This window comes from Scheffersomyces amazonensis (assembly GCF_036850825.1).
Source record: "Scheffersomyces amazonensis strain UFMG-HMD-26.3 chromosome Unknown RJT21scaffold_3, whole genome shotgun sequence".
In the NCBI taxonomy this organism is placed as follows: Eukaryota; Fungi; Ascomycota; class Pichiomycetes; order Serinales; family Debaryomycetaceae; genus Scheffersomyces; species Scheffersomyces amazonensis.
In genome coordinates this window covers 849,783-865,675 of record NW_027042743.1, presented here as the reverse complement: position 1 = coordinate 865,675, position 15,893 = coordinate 849,783, and the positions used below count along the sequence as shown (strand labels likewise).

The 15,893-nt window shown below is 28.5% G+C and overlaps 10 protein-coding genes across 10 annotated transcripts; 5 read left to right on the top strand and 5 right to left on the bottom strand. All coding sequences in view use genetic code 12, as the record gives it.

Annotated features, from left to right (window-relative positions):
• The first annotated feature begins 106 nt into the window (after positions 1-106).
• On the top strand, positions 107-1,998 carry TOM40 (Tom40p). Its single transcript, XM_064881668.1, has one exon. It carries the CDS (start codon positions 463-465, stop codon positions 1,639-1,641), a length of 1,179 nt encoding a protein of 392 aa, XP_064738480.1. The 5' UTR covers positions 107-462; the 3' UTR covers positions 1,642-1,998.
• Positions 1,953-4,642, bottom strand: RJT21DRAFT_139690 (uncharacterized protein). Its single transcript, XM_064883352.1, has one exon. It carries the CDS (start codon positions 4,283-4,285, stop codon positions 1,979-1,981), a length of 2,307 nt encoding a protein of 768 aa, XP_064738479.1. The 5' UTR covers positions 4,286-4,642; the 3' UTR covers positions 1,953-1,978.
• A 16-nt stretch (positions 4,643-4,658) lies between these two features.
• Positions 4,659-5,779, bottom strand: RJT21DRAFT_120271 (putative rhomboid protease). Its single transcript, XM_064881667.1, has one exon. The coding sequence runs from the start codon at positions 5,685-5,687 to the stop codon at positions 4,785-4,787; it is 903 nt and encodes a 300-aa protein (XP_064738478.1). The 5' UTR covers positions 5,688-5,779; the 3' UTR covers positions 4,659-4,784.
• An 86-nt stretch (positions 5,780-5,865) lies between these two features.
• MED9 (Med9p) lies at positions 5,866-6,668 on the bottom strand. The gene has a single exon (XM_064881666.1). The coding sequence runs from the start codon at positions 6,466-6,468 to the stop codon at positions 5,890-5,892; it is 579 nt and encodes a 192-aa protein (XP_064738477.1). The 5' UTR covers positions 6,469-6,668; the 3' UTR covers positions 5,866-5,889.
• Positions 6,669-6,841: 173 nt separating this feature from the next.
• RJT21DRAFT_139687 (uncharacterized protein) lies at positions 6,842-9,845 on the top strand (the record flags this gene model as incomplete). The annotated part of the gene is made up of 1 exon (XM_064883351.1): positions 6,842-9,845. The coding sequence occupies one exon, from the start codon at positions 6,842-6,844 to the stop codon at positions 9,680-9,682; it is 2,841 nt and encodes a 946-aa protein (XP_064738476.1). The 3' UTR covers positions 9,683-9,845.
• On the top strand, positions 9,846-10,487 carry TOM22 (Tom22p). Its single transcript, XM_064881665.1, has one exon. It carries the CDS (start codon positions 9,890-9,892, stop codon positions 10,322-10,324), a length of 435 nt encoding a protein of 144 aa, XP_064738475.1. The 5' UTR covers positions 9,846-9,889; the 3' UTR covers positions 10,325-10,487.
• RJT21DRAFT_120266 (bifunctional diacylglycerol cholinephosphotransferase/ethanolaminephosphotransferase) lies at positions 10,488-11,902 on the bottom strand. Its single transcript, XM_064881664.1, has one exon. It carries the CDS (start codon positions 11,701-11,703, stop codon positions 10,516-10,518), a length of 1,188 nt encoding a protein of 395 aa, XP_064738474.1. The 5' UTR covers positions 11,704-11,902; the 3' UTR covers positions 10,488-10,515.
• Positions 11,903-12,259: 357 nt separating this feature from the next.
• On the bottom strand, positions 12,260-13,257 carry RJT21DRAFT_113853 (uncharacterized protein; the record flags this gene model as incomplete). The annotated part of the gene is made up of 2 exons (XM_064880206.1): positions 12,260-12,628; positions 13,144-13,257. 2 exons carry the CDS (start codon positions 13,255-13,257, stop codon positions 12,260-12,262), a joined length of 483 nt encoding a protein of 160 aa, XP_064738473.1.
• Positions 13,258-13,531: 274 nt separating this feature from the next.
• RJT21DRAFT_33699 (putative serine/threonine protein kinase) lies at positions 13,532-15,093 on the top strand. Its single transcript, XM_064884194.1, has one exon. It carries the CDS (start codon positions 13,863-13,865, stop codon positions 14,964-14,966), a length of 1,104 nt encoding a protein of 367 aa, XP_064738472.1. The 5' UTR covers positions 13,532-13,862; the 3' UTR covers positions 14,967-15,093.
• A 127-nt stretch (positions 15,094-15,220) lies between these two features.
• On the top strand, positions 15,221-15,835 carry RJT21DRAFT_1168 (uncharacterized protein; the record flags this gene model as incomplete). Its single annotated transcript, XM_064880486.1, has 1 exon — positions 15,221-15,835. One exon carries the CDS (start codon positions 15,221-15,223, stop codon positions 15,833-15,835), a length of 615 nt encoding a protein of 204 aa, XP_064738471.1.
• Between the last annotated feature and the right edge of the window lie 58 nt (positions 15,836-15,893).

The window sequence follows — 15,893 nt, the reverse complement described above, 5'->3', positions numbered from 1 at the left end:
TGCGGGTCACGAGATACATATGAATAAATATAATTATACTAATTATAATAATAATACACTAATTTACATTTACATGCATTTTTCTTAATTAAAACTATTATTAATACGTATATTATTATTAATTTATAATTCTTATATTATTAATTATATCAAAATAATTCGAATTATTATGACTTATTATCATAATTAAGTGATTGCAAAATTCCCCCCATACTCACACTTACGCGGGTCCCACATGAAATCTCCCAAAATGCGCCAAATATCCTGCGTTAGTGTGAGTCTGACCGATCCCACCATACAAATTTCGCCATAATTAAACCGCACCCAAAAAAGTTCGTGCCTGCCCTCAACGGTGAAAAAAAATTGATTCGAGTAATATCATCGAGAGAGGCAAGCAATAGTAAGTGGAGAATAAATTAAATAAGGAATAGCTAATACTATTTTAAAATTTCATAATTAAGAATGTCCCAATCTGAAGTTGCCACCGGAACTCCAGTTCCAATAGCAGATCTTTCAAAATTATCTATTCCAACTTTACCTGGTGTTACACCTCAACCACCAAAGGCTAATGGATTTTGGTCTTCAAATCCTGTATTTTCATATTTAAATGATGTTTATATTACTATAAGTGAACATAGAAAATCTTTAGGATTAACTAATCCAGGAACTATTGAAAATCTTAATAAAGAAGTTTCAAGAGATGTTTTCTTGAATCAATATTTTTTTACTGGTTTAAGAGCTGATTTAAATAAAGCATTTTCAATGTCTCCAGTATTTCAAACTTCTCATACTTTATCTATTGGTTCAAATGTTTTACCTCCTTATGCCTTTTCTGCTTTATATGCTACTGATGATTATTTTATACAAGGTAATATTGATAATGAATTATCATTTTCTGGTAGAATTAATTATGGTTGGAATAAAAATAATATTAGTAAAGTAACTTTACAATTGGCTCATGGTCAACCATCAATGGTTCAATTAGAACAAGATTATCAAGCATCTGATTTTTCAATTAATTTAAAAACTTTAAATCCTTCTTTATTATCTGGTGGATTTAGTGGTGTAGCTGTTGGATCTCTTTTACAATCTTTAACTCCAAGTTTTGCTGTTGGTTTAGAAGCTATGTATTCTAAACAACCTGGTCCAGTTCCACCTGAAACTCTTGTTTCTTATGTTGCTCGTTATAATGCTGGTAATTGGATTGCTTCTGCTCAAATTCAAGCTCAAGGTGCTTTAATTGCATCATTCTGGAGAAAAGTTTCTGATAAAGTTGAAGCTGGTGTAGAAACTCAAGTGGCTGCTCAATTAAAACCTGTAAGTGATCCATTATTAGGTACTCCAATTGGATTTGAAACTGCCATTGAAGGTCAAACTACTATTGGTGCTAAATATGAATATAGATCTGCTGTTTTTAGAGGTCAATTAGATACTAATGGTAAAGTTAGTGCATTTTTAGAAAAGAGAATTTTACCAACTGTTTCTATTTTATTTTCTGGAGAAATTGATCAATTTAAACAATCTTCAAGATTAGGTTTAGGTTTACAATTTGAAGCTGCCGGTAATGAACAATTAATGTTAATGCAACAAGGTTTAATTGATGCAAATGGTAATCCAGTTCCTGGAGCTCCACAAATTTAAATTTTTTGATTAATTAACAAGTCAAAAATATATTCTCATTCATTAGAAAAAGTTTCATGATTTTTATGTAATGATCTCCTATAAATTAGTCATCACATGTATAGACTTTCCTACTCTCAAATGTTAATAACAACCGTCTTTGTATATAATAAATTCCAATATAGTTTTTTCTATAATGAATGAAATATTAGATTTAACAGTCCTGTAATGAAACTATTGTACATAATAAATATAAGATATAGAGTATGAATAAATAAATAAATAAATAAATAAATAAATAAATAAATAAATAAATAGAGAAATGAATGAATAAATAATTAAATAATTAAATAATTAATCACCATCCAAATAATCGTGAAGTAAATGAAGTTGATCTTGGAATTCCACTAGATGTAGTAATATCTGATTGATGTTTATTACCTCCAGTTCTGGCTCTATGTCCAGTTGTTGAGAAATTATCCCTTTTAGAAATCAATTGGTATATTTCTGATGATTCTAATCTTAACCCAGTTGGATCTACATCTTTATTTATAGCTATAGATCCCTTTAATTTAGATATATCTCGAGGATTATATGCCAGTTTAGAGAGTTTTTGACCAGCAGAGAATTCACTCGGAACTTTGGCAGTTATTGTAGGTAATCTTGCAGATACAGAATTAGAATTAGAATTAGAATTAGAATTAAAATTCTTTAAATCTTCTTCAAAATAATTGGTAGATTTAAGATTTCTTTGAGCAATTGATTTATAAATATTCCTATAAGTCCTGTTAAGATCAAACAGACTTGAACTTTGACCATGAGGTAAAGAATGAGAATGTTGAGATGCACTATTAATACTTTGATTAGATCTTGATCTAGTAAGTATTCGAGGAATAATATTATTATTGATATTATTATTATTATTAAGATTGGGATTATTAACATTATTTGTTTGAGATAAATCAAAGTTTGGTTCCATCCAATTACTTTCGGAATTATATAATTCACTTCTTGATGAACGTCTTGATCTAGCAGCTACTCCATTATGTGTACGATTATATTCACTTAAAGAAGTACTAGGGAATTCTTGTTCACTATCTTGAATATAAGTTCTTGAAAATTGTGGAGGATGAGGAGGAGGATGAGGATGATGAGGAAATTTTATTGATGAAGTTATTGATTGAGGTCTAGTAGGTGGACGAGATTTTGTAAATGTTATAGATTTTGTATTAGTAATATTTTCTTCATATTCATCTAATAATGAATCCATAGATGATGAATCAGATTTTGTATCTTCTTCATGTAAATTATTTAATTGATAAGGATTAGAATTGGTTGGTAATCGTTTAGGTTTTGGATGAATTAAATTTTTCGTTGATACATCGAGACATGCCATAGCTGTTGTAATTGAATGAGATGATGATTTTTTATTTAATGTAGGTTGCAGTTGTAAGAATGGAGATGTCGGTATAGATCTCTTTAAGGGACTTATATTATGATTAAATTGTAATCCATTATCATGAGGAGATAAAGGAGCTGAAGGTGGAGATTCTGGAATTTCATGAGATATTAAGGGGAAATGATTAAAAGTTGTTGGAGTAGTTTGTTCAAGATTTTCATTATTGTTATTGATATTGTTATTGATATTGTTATCATTTTCTAATAAACTACTATAATTAACTATTCTTTCAAAAGTTCCTTGTAATACTTGAATTACATTTGGTTCATCTGAATTTATAACTATTTTCCAATATCGAGCTGGATTAAGTAATGGGATAATAAATTCATTTGAACTAATTCTTAATAATTTTAATTTAGGTAATAAAGGATAAATAAATGATGAACCACATGATAAATAAGTAATATCACCCTTATGTAATTGAAATATTTCTAATTCTCCACTACTTAATAAAGTTCCACCATTAGTTGAAGTATAAGATGATTCATAAACAAGAATTTTAGCCGATTTATATTTAAATAATGTAACTTTATCTTCCATATCTAATGTACTATTCCCATTTGCATCAATATTATTATTATGATTATTAGTAGTAGTATTAGTTGTACTAGTACTAGTATTATTATTATTATTATTATTATTGTTTGATGCTGGAGACTTTATACATGGACTAGTTTTATTTGATTTTAAAGTACTTTTCACTTCATTAATATAATTTGATTCATCATCACTATTCTTATGTCTCATAAGAGTTTGCTTTCGAGGACTTAAATTATTTGTATGAGATCCATATTGTTTAATGTTAAATGCTGGTTGTAATTTTTCAGTAATTTTAGGTGATTGTATTGACTTTGAATTTGAAATAGTACTAGTTAAGTCTGCTATTTCCGGTCCAGAATCTTTAGGCACTTGTAGTGAATCTAATGATACTTCTGATTTATTCTTAGGGACTTGAGTCTTGTTCTTATTCTTATTTCGAGATCCTCGTTTCTTTTTCTTGGTGTTGGTGTTGGTGGTTGTGGTTGTGGTTGTGGTTGTTGGTTTATGATCTTGAGTTCGTCCATTAAGCATATCTTGTGATTGTGCTCGTTCATGAATTGGTACAGACTGAGACTGAGAATGAGAATGAGACTCAAATTGTGATTGTGTGTGTGGTACCAGTTGAGTTATACTTACCCTACCAGGAGGTTCTTCTATAGAAGACATGTGACCTGTTTGTTCAGTATAAAATGCTTGTGCAATTGGTTGGTGGTACTGACTCCACTAATTAACTTTTCACAAACTCTAACGGTCTCGGTCTCAAGTCTCAGTCTCAGGCTCACTGTTTGTTTATCCTTTTTCCATAGTTAATATTTTTTTAGTGAGCCTCGCCGCGGCCATTTGTGTGTGGGGGAGATTATTGAGTTTTATGCTTAGTGCTCACTATGGGGTAGGGTAAAAATAATGTAGTAAGGAAATAATGCATAGCAAAGAAATAATGCATAGTAAAGCACAGCAAATCAAAGCAAAGCAAAAATGTATAGTATAGTATGGTATAGTATAGTATAGTATAGTATAGTATGGTATAGTATGGAATAGTATAGTATAGTAGTGCATAATAAGGTATACTATACTATACTATACTATACTATAATAGTGCATAAGGTATATATATATTTATAAATAATCTATGAATGACTATATACATTGATAATTTATTATGGATCTAAACATTACTAGATTCAAGAGTAGCAGCAGCTGAATCTCCAACTGATGGAGTACCTAATATATGACCTTCACCTCTAAATGTTGCTTGTTGAGGTACAGTCGAAGTGGCAGTTGAAGATGCACTAAATAATGAACCAAATTCTAAATCATTAGTAAATGATGATGAATAAGTTACTGAACGACTATTATCTTCTTCTTTATAATAAATTACAAGATTTTGTAACTTTTCAATACCTTTTTCTAACTTCTTTTCTATAAAAAGAATAACTTTTGGTGGAGGATATAATACATTAATATAACCAAAACTTAATAAATAACCAGAAGTTAATCCAAATAAATGTCCAAAGAATGATGAACCAGGAATTAAAATATAACATAAAAATAAGGTTGCTATAGGAGCATAAATAGTTGGGAAATTATAATCTCTATTACCTTGACGAAATAAATGAATATTTGGAGTTATTTGTGATTCATTATATGCTAAATAAGCTAAGAATGAAAAGGCAACTCCAGAAAGTCCAATAACTTTTGTTTCAGGATATAACCAAATTCCTACAATTGTATATTGAATTGCAGTAATAACTGCTAATAAATTTAATGTTATACCAGTATGAATAGTACCATGTTTCCTTTCAAATATAGCTAATGGAGTAAATAATGTAGCAATATTAAATAACCAATGAATTAAATTAATATGAAATAATAAATAAAATGATACTCTATTCAAATCAAATTCAAAGATAGATTTTGGACTTAAGGAAAACTTCCCTGCAAGATAAAATCCTGTAAAGATATCAATAATATGTAAAATAAATGTAAAAATAACTAATCCTACTGACAATGCAGGATACTGCTTGGTGACTTCGAACACTTTACTGAATGATACAGTACTCGAGCTCATGTTTATTCACGGTTCTTTAATTTCTGCTTTGGTGTTAGTGATAATGAAAAACCAAAAAAAAAATAAAATAAATAAAAATATTTATCTCATTTACCGATAATGTCGGCAGGACGCGCCATTTCTCATTTCTCATTTCCCATTTCCCATTTTACTACTACGGAAACTACACTTTATATTACACCAATAATAATAATACATTAAATTAATTCGTCATGTCTATATCGCCTTCAAATTCATTAATTACTCTACTTTTAAATTTACTTAAAAATTGATATTTCTTTGCATTTTTAACTTTTAAACTATCAATTTTAGCTTCTCTAACCTTTAATGTTTCATTTATACCTTCAATTTCCAGAAGATATTGTCGAACATTACTTAATTTTAATCGTATACTTCCAGCATTATTATCAAAATCTTTTGCCAGTATAGATCCTATTTGTAAATCATGTAATAAAGTAAATAGATCCGGTAAGATTTCTATTTCTTGTAATTTAACTATTGGATCATCTTCATCTTCTTCTTCATCTTCTACTACATTATCATCGATTTTATCTTCTTCTTGTTCTTCTTTAATATCCTTATTATTTGTATTATTATTTTCAATTACTGTTGGTTCTGTCTCGGGCTGTATGGACAGTTCCTTTTGAACATTAGCTGGAGGTGCTACTTCAGGAAATGGTGATTGTGGAGAGAATTTAATAGTAGGCATTGAATCATCTATTCCCATATCAAGTGGACTAGTAGATCCAATTCCTGGTGTGTTTACACTCTCATCTGCCATATCTTTCCTGTCTGTCGTATAATGTTACTATGGTTCTATAGACACTCTGACACAAATAAGAAATTTTCTCTCTACTAAAATAAATATTATACGACCAATATATAAAGGGCTAGTAAGTATAACTTATATTATGTTATTCATTTACTAATAACTCTAGAAACTGTAAATGATGAACCACTTCTAATTACTCTGGAATTCTCTAATACGTATAATAATAAATCCGGCAAAGATACATAATGGAAATTGAAAATTGAAATTGAAAATTATAGATCATGTGACATCAGTTGGACCTGCATGTAGCCACCCATATAAACTATTCAAAATCAGCTAGTGTTAAACTAATTCAAGATATGTAATATATTCCTAAATAACAATGCAAGACGAACAGATCCTGATAGATCGATTGGAGGATCTGATAATTGACCATCCTGATGCATCTACCACGCGAGATTTAGAGGATTCGTTAGATGAAACGTTTCAAAAGAAATTAAATGCAAGAGCTGAACAGATCAAATCCAATCAATTGTATGATAGACGTAATAAAAAAGATCATGAGAATACTGGAGTTTCCAGTGGATCAAGTGGAGCAGTTAATTATCAATTTTTAATCACTCGATATCATTTACAATATCAATATAGAGATTATGAAGGATTACAACAAGAGATCAATGAATGGTTTTCATATCATGATTTAATATTTATAGGAGGATTGAAGACAATACAAGATGCATTTGAAAAGCAATTGGAAGATACAAGACTTAAATTACCCCTTGGTGATTTTGATGCCGAATTAATTAAATCAATTATTCCTTCTTTAAGCTCTAAAGAATTCGATCTCTGGAAGGACAATGATTCCACACTCTCAGAGTCATTACAGGTCTTACTATACTATAGTTTAGGTCAATATGGAAACAAATCTACCACTCAAGATCAATTAGAGGCTATAATCGACAACAATATAAATCTTATTAAATTTGAAGTATATAAACCTTTGATAAGTTTATTGCAAAGTCTATTTAAACACGTCATTTCTCAAAAATCAAGGTATGGTTTAACTTCGTTAACCGAGATGAATTATTTTCGAACTTTAACATTAGTCTATATAATGATCAATTCTGTACTAAATGATTCTGAGAATGATTGTGTAGCAGAATTTAAAGATTATTTAGCATCAGTTGATCTCTTGGCATCATTAATTGAATTCATAGAGAATTGGAAATGGAAACCAAATAACACATATAGAACTAGGTACTTAATCTTATTGTGTTGGAAATTAATTCTCTTTGAAATGGGTGACACCAAGCAATTAAAAAAAGCTGATGAGTTTTTAATAAATGTACATGATATCAATAACAAGAATGGCAAAGATCTGACAAAATTAATTTGTTCTCCATTAGATTATTTTGCATTTAGAGAGGATTTATTAGATAAATTTCCATTATATAATGATCCTGAATTAAAAGTTTTTGATTTTAGTGAATTTCATAAAGCTTTAGATGCAGATGATAACAGTACAAGTGATACGGCAAGTATTCTGTCTCATGCTTCTATTGAAGATAGGTATAAATATTTCATGGCAATAAATAGTTTTTCAGATTCATTGACAAACTTAGTTGAAAGACCAAAAACAAATAAATCACATACAGTTTTAAGTCAATTACCAGCACAAACATTACATATTGCAACTCCTGTCCCTTCACCTGTTCTAGAAACTTCTGATTATATGTCTGGAGGTGAAAAAATTAGAAGATCTTATCAAGTGAATCAAGCTATGCCATTCATTTATCCAAATTTATCATCAATGGTAGATAATTCAGAAAATGTAGAAGTACCTTATGCAATAAAAGAAGCTGATGAAATCTTAAAACAATCTATTTATGAAAGTTATTCAATTAAAAGATTATGGGATGAAAGACAACGATTTATGAAGCAGGAAAGAGGATATATAGGTGAATATGGAGATGAGAAAGTTAAATCCGATGAGAATGACAATATTGATAATATAAATGAAACGGATGATATGAAGGATTTATTTGAAAAGTATCCAAATTATAAATCAGAAATAAAATCCATTATGAGAACCGAGAAATTCTATAATAAGAATTTAACCCGACTTAATACTTTTATAGAAGTATTAGTTGATACTATCAAATATAATCGATTAGATTATAATCTTAATTTTGCAGAATGGGAGTTAAATCCTCAAACTTCATATTTTAATAATACAAATAAAAATAAGGATAGTTTTAATACTATTCCTGGTGATGATACTGCTAGAGAGAAGATTAATTTTGTTCTTCTTCTGCAACTTGAAGTTGTAAATATTAAAGAAATTACATTGAAAGCTAGTACTAGTATAATCTTATTATTATTAAAATGGTTTAAAATTAGTCATGTATTAAAATATTATTATTTATCTTCCATATTATTTGATCAACAATTCTTCACTATTAGTTTGGATTATCTTAGTAGGAGTTTTAATAATTCCAACTTACAAAATTTATCTAATCGAGATAAAATGAATGATGAATTGAATGAATATGAAATTTTGATAAATCAAAATAAACTTATGAATCCAAAGATTCAGATATCATCATTTGAATTTTTTAATCAATGCTTAAATTATGAAAATAAAAAATTTAATGGAATCAGGCAAAAACCTATCACTCTTATAAATAAACGATTAATTCTGCAGTTACCTGAAATTATTGATAGTGATAATATTAATCATGTATATATATCTGAATTCAATGAGAATTTTGCATTTATATTATCCAATATATTAAAAATCATTAAGAAAATTCTTATTAAGAATGTTACCCAAAGAATTTTTACTTTGAATGAATTAAAGCCAACAGAGTTATTTAAAATGATTGTAATGAATTATGATAATGAAGCATTTACAAAACCAATATTGAAAACATTAAAGAAATTAATTCCTTATCAAGGAAGAAAATGGAAAACAGTTAATATGGATTTAATTAGCTTAATTTTTCTTAATTTGAAATTAACTTTAAAAGATAATTGGTTGAGTGGTAAAGATTTAGAAAGTGATTTTAATAATTCTTTAGATCAAGAAATTGCTTTACGAGCTCTATTACAGTTTTATAATATTAGAAAATACCCTCAACAAATGGAATCTATAGGATATCATGTGGATAATAATTTTGATATTCCTGTATTGAATCTAAGTGAAGATCAAGATTACTTCTAATGGTTAATTGCAAAAATTGCACAAGTTGCAAATTAGAATTGTTTAAGATTTTTTTGGAGCGGGTCGTGTGCTCCTGCTCAAAATTCAAATTTTCGTTTTCAATTTTTTTTTTTAGTCTCGACCAACAGCATTACGAAATTTTCGACCATAGCAACAATTTAGTTTAATGAATAATTAGTTAGTGTTTATACTGCATAAATATATACAATGGTCAAATTAACTCAAATTGACGACGAGACGTTTGAAAACGTTGAAAGTAAAGTTGAAGCTTCCAAAAGTTCATTAAATGAAAGTGATGAAAGTGAATCCGAATCAGATTTAGAAGATGATGACTTTGATTATGAAAATGAAACTGTATATGATAGAATTATTGCTTTAAAAGATATAATTGCTCCAGAACAAAGAGATCAAATTGCCAACTTAGGTTCTACAATTACTTCTTATATTACTAGTGGTATTAATTCTACTGGATCATTATTTTGGACTTTAACTTCTTCTGCTTTATTATTAGGAGTACCATTATCATTAGCTATTTTAGCCGAAACTCAATTACAAGAAATGGAAAAGGATATTTCCTTACAACAATCTGCTCAAGATGTTTTGGCTCCAGGTTCTGAAGCTGCATTTTCTGAAAAGAGATAATAGATATGAAGTGATTGGTTAGTTTATGGGGAGTGAGTTTTTATACATCATTTGCTTATGCTCTTGTACATATATATATATATAGATAGTTAAGACAAATCGAAATACTTAACTATAGTTTATGTTATTAATGATATATAATTTGAAAATGTATATTATTACTATACGTTGAAATTTATCATATTTATAATCTAAGCTTTTTTATGCTTAATGGATAATGCATAAATATCTAAATAAGTTGTAATATCATAAATGATCTCTGCAATGAATAGACCATGAATACCAAGAGTAATTCCAAAACCTAACCATGTAATAGCAAATATTGTTAATTGAGATTCAAATCCGTAAATATTAATCATTATAAAACTAAGAACTAATTCTGCTAATGGAACAAACATAGGGAATTGAATGAATGGAAATTCTTGTAGGGTTAAATGACTTAAAATGATTCTACCTACTGAAAAAGCAATTGTACAACCAATAGATACTACTGTTGGGAATCCATATGTAGTAATAACTTCAGGATAAATCCAGGCTAATGTAACAATTGATCCATAATAAGCAAAGAAAGGAGTCAATCCTCTATATGCTTCATCAATTTCTTTCTTGGCCTTTTCTTTATCATCATAAAATTTCTTTTCATAATACTTTGAGACATTGGTCATAGCTGCATGAATATTAAAGTATAATGAAGCTAATCCTATAATTATATAAATAATAGAACTATCAATTCGATAATAACCTAATCCTATTGAATTTAAATTTAAGTTAAATAAGCCAATAGACCATATTTCATGACCAAAAATTCCTGTAATAATATAAACAGCAATAATCATTAAAATTCCTTCAACAGGACCACTAAATTGACTTAAGAATAAAGTATGAGTATGATATTCTTCCCAAGTAGAGGCATAAAAATTACAAACTGAACCAAATTGTGTTATCATTAATAAACCTCCATAACCCATACCCAATACAGATCCAAATATAATAGCTCCAAAAGTTGTATTAACTGCATCACAACAATGATCAAATAATTCTCCAAGAGGACTACTTTGACCTGTTCTTCTAGCATGACAACCATCACATCCATCAAAAGTTTGATACATAAACAATCCAAATGCATAAAAGAATAAAGCCCATTGTGGATTATTACCTTCTAAATAAGGATCATAATAAAATACCACAGCTAAATTGGCTAATATAAAGAATAATCCTAATAAAGTAACTAAATTAGGTGCCATAGACATTGGGAAAATTTGAACAAAATAATCCCACCATCTTTTAAGGATATATTTGGAAATTATTGAATGATCTTCCGAAGAATACTTGTAAAGTTTTAAGTTATCCAACTTATTAGTAGGTATAAATAACCCCATATTTTATTATGTTAGTTAATGAGAACTCAATGGATATATTCACTAAATAAAAGAAAGTCCTTTAACCAGAAATTAAAACTTATACCTGCTAACTTCGTGAACTACTCAAAAGATATTGTACATACTAAAATTCAATGTGGAATACCGTCAAAGCTCGGAAAATCATTAAACGAAAAAATGATGAGGGAACGTTTTTTTTTCCTTCTGCATGCACCTGAAAAGCCATTTTGCACCCTATTTCTATATAGTGCACCACTTCTAAGTCATATATATATATAAATTAAATTAGAATTCCATTTCATTTTATGTTTCTATATATTTATATAAAGCTGTATTATACCCCGAACAGAAAAAATATATATATAACCTCTTCATCTTCGTCAATATATAAACCTAAAGAGATTAATCTATTGATTCTACCAGCAAATGAAGATGGTTCATCTTAGGATAAACCAGAAGTTAATGAAGCAAATACATATAATAAACAATTTAAATTTCTAAAACTCTCATCTTCAACACCTTCAGCAACGATATTTTTCTTAATAATTGGAGTTTTTTATAATGGACAATCTTCAACAGGATATTCAATGTTTTCAATCGGATAACCTCTTTCACCGAGTTCTCTAATTATTCTAGGAATAATAATTTTATCAACGATCTCATTTATATATGTAATTATAACATTACTGATATAATCAGTTTTAATTCTGTTGTATGGAATAAATGGCGGTACGAAGTATTTTCTTATAACATTACCATGTTTGTAACAAATAAGAAGTGCAAGGGCTATCATGACAATAATAGAGACATTTTCTGAGTCAACCACAGGGTAGAAATAATTAATAATATAAATAACTATTGATACTAATAAAACTAAAAGAAAGATAATTTCAAGATCTTCTTTTCTTTCTGTATTTGAACTTGACTATAAAGTAGGAATTGTTACAAATGGTATAGGAGTATCGTTTGTGCTAACTAAAGAATTTGGATTGATTTCTTCTTCTTTGCTTCCACTTCCATGGTTGCCTAAATTATCGAGTTCAATAGTTTCTTATAGATTTCTATTCATAGTTATAACAAGACTTTATGATATAATAGGACTATATGATAAAACAAGACTTTATGAAATAACAGGATTATATGATAAAACAAGACTATGAGTTATAACAAACTAAGAACTACTGACTGTGTGACAAAGAATATTAATGGGAATTCCTTTGTAAACCATTGCAAAAAAATTTTCGTAACAAGGTTAGGATATTTTCAGGCTAAACAGGTCTCAGAATACCTAACTAGGAAGGCAGACAAATTTAACATGTCTTGACCAGCTAACAGTTTATGACTCATAAACGGTTACCCAGTAATTCTAATAATATAGCCGCGCATTTGACCAATTCAATACCAGTAGCTCAACAAAAAATCATACACATATCAAAGTACCTTACCATTTAACTCGATTTTGCATGTTGGGTAATGTGTTATCCTTTCTGAAATAAAGGAATCCCCAGTTCCGTCAATGGGAGTGCAAGAATTGTGAGCTACTGAGGAAGCCATACTTGGATTTTAGTTATATTGGAGGCTGTTCTTATTCACACCAATGCTTGGTCACTATCAATTAGTCACACTGTTATTTGAATATGTTGTTTTTTTGCAACTGCCACCTAAGAAGTACGCACAGAAAAAGTCAAATAAACCCAGCATTCAAAATACAGGGTAATAGAAGTCAAACAATTTGGTTATTTAGAGATTAGTATCAGTAGACACAAGTGCTGTTTCACTATCTGTTCTTTCTATATACAGTAAAAACGCTCCTTTTAACTTGTATTTACACTATAGTACCGGATACCTGCAATTATAAACAATCTAGGTCCAATACTTATTGAACCACTTAATTTATCTAATACCAAATGTTGGTATTCCAGTGGATTTAGACTCTCATACTATGTTTAAATAAGACGATTGTGTGAATTTTTAATGCTTAAGGCTGTAAATAGAAGAATGATTTATTAACCGGGGTAGCATTAATATAAAAGAAAAGTGCACATACCAATTCCCAAACATTCGTTTGTAAAGAAAATCACGTGGAAAGTTCAACAGATCAAGCCCTTATAGACCACAAACTTACAGTACAGAGATAGTAGTGATAATAGCAAACAATAATGGATATCTTATGGTCAATTGTAGGGGCATGTTTACCATGTTTTCCTGATTTATCTTCACCATCTGTAACAATTAAGGATATCAAATATAGAATTGTTAAATTATTAGGAGAAGGAGGATTCTCATACGTTTATCTTGTAAAATCAAATAATGATAATGCACCATATGCTATAAAGAAAATAAGATGCCCATTTGGATCTAATGATGAAAGTTATAAAAATTCAATTAAAGAAATTAAAAATTATCATAGATTTGTTAAATTTGGAACTCCATATATAATTCAAAGTATTGAAGAAGTAATTATTAATGAACCTGATGGTTCAAAATCAATTTATATATTATTACCATATTTTGAAAAATCTTTACAAGATATTATTAATAATTTAGTATTAAATGATGATAAAATGCCAGAAGATGAGATATTAAAGGTATTTATAGGAATATGTAGAGGATTAAAAGTTATGCATAATTATAAAACAACATCTGATGAACAAAGACATCAACAACATGATAATGCTTCGACAACAAGTACAGATGAAGAGGGATTATTATTACCACCAGGAAGTGATGATGATGAAGATGGTCCAACCAATATTCCAACTGAATTACTGGAATTAATTCCATATGCTCATAGAGATATTAAACCAGCTAATGTTATGATATCAGCTGAAGGATTACCTGTTTTAGTAGATTTAGGTTCATGTTCTAAAGCAAGAATAAAAATTAGGAATAGACAACAAGCTTTAACTTTACAAGATATAGCTCAAGAACATTGTACATTACCTTATAGAGCTCCTGAATTATTGGATGTTGTTAAAAATTCAGAAATTACTGAAAAGACTGATATTTGGTCACTAGGTTGTTTATTATATGCTTGTTGTTTTGGTTATTCACCTTTTGAAAAATTAGAGATAGAGCAAGGGGCTAATATTAGTTTAGCAATATCTCAAGGTAAATTTTTAATTCCAAAAAATAATGGAGGTTATTCATCTGAATTAATGGATATTATTAATCAATGTCTTAAATTAAATCCTGATAAAAGACCAACTATTGATAAGTTGTTAGATACAGCTTTAGAACTTTCAAGAAAGCTGAATTATTAATTCTCTTATATTATAGTAATTTTATATAATTTTTAATTTTTTAAGAAATTGATAACATTTATGATAATGAAATTTACGCGATGAAAATTTCACAGTATTTTCTTTTTGGGGCAATTCACTAAAATGTCACCTAATTTCTCACTAATAACACGTACGAAGAATTTATCAACTTCTAGACTATAAGTGCCGCTGTATGGCTTACTTTAATAAAGTCTCGGAATCCCTTGTATAGTGGTGGTTATATTCCATAAATAATGACATTAACAAAATATCAACGAGGTGAACTGATGGAAGGTTGGAATGATTGTCCTGCCATAATGATGCAGGCATCTAATAATTCTAGTTTAACTAGTTTAAGTAGTCGAAAGAGAAAAGTACAACTTACTAGTATTAGTGATAATAGTTTAACTGGTTCTTTACGTTCTTTAGATCTGATACTGATACCTCCACCTCCACCTTCAAGAAGTGTATCTTCATCATTCACTACTCAAGTTCCACCACCTCCACCATCAAGATCTGTTTCTATATCTTCTACTATTACAAGTGTATCAGAAATAGAACATGAATCTAAAACAATAAATAAATTAGACTTAATAGAATTATTAGAAAAAACTTTAAAATTTACCAATACAATGTCTGAACGGGAATCACAATTATGTAAATCAAAATTAATGACACAATTTGATATACTATCAAATCAGCATTTAATATTTATTAATGAAATTTTGAAAACTATCACTGATTCAACTATAGATTCTTTATTATTAACTAAAGTTAAGAATGATATTATTCAATATATGATGATTAATGATGGAACTAGTGCATGGTGTACTCCATTAAAAAAGATAATTATTAGTATAAAAAGTTAACAGAAAAGTATAAATGTATTAATAATAATATATATATGGTAATTATAATATACATAAG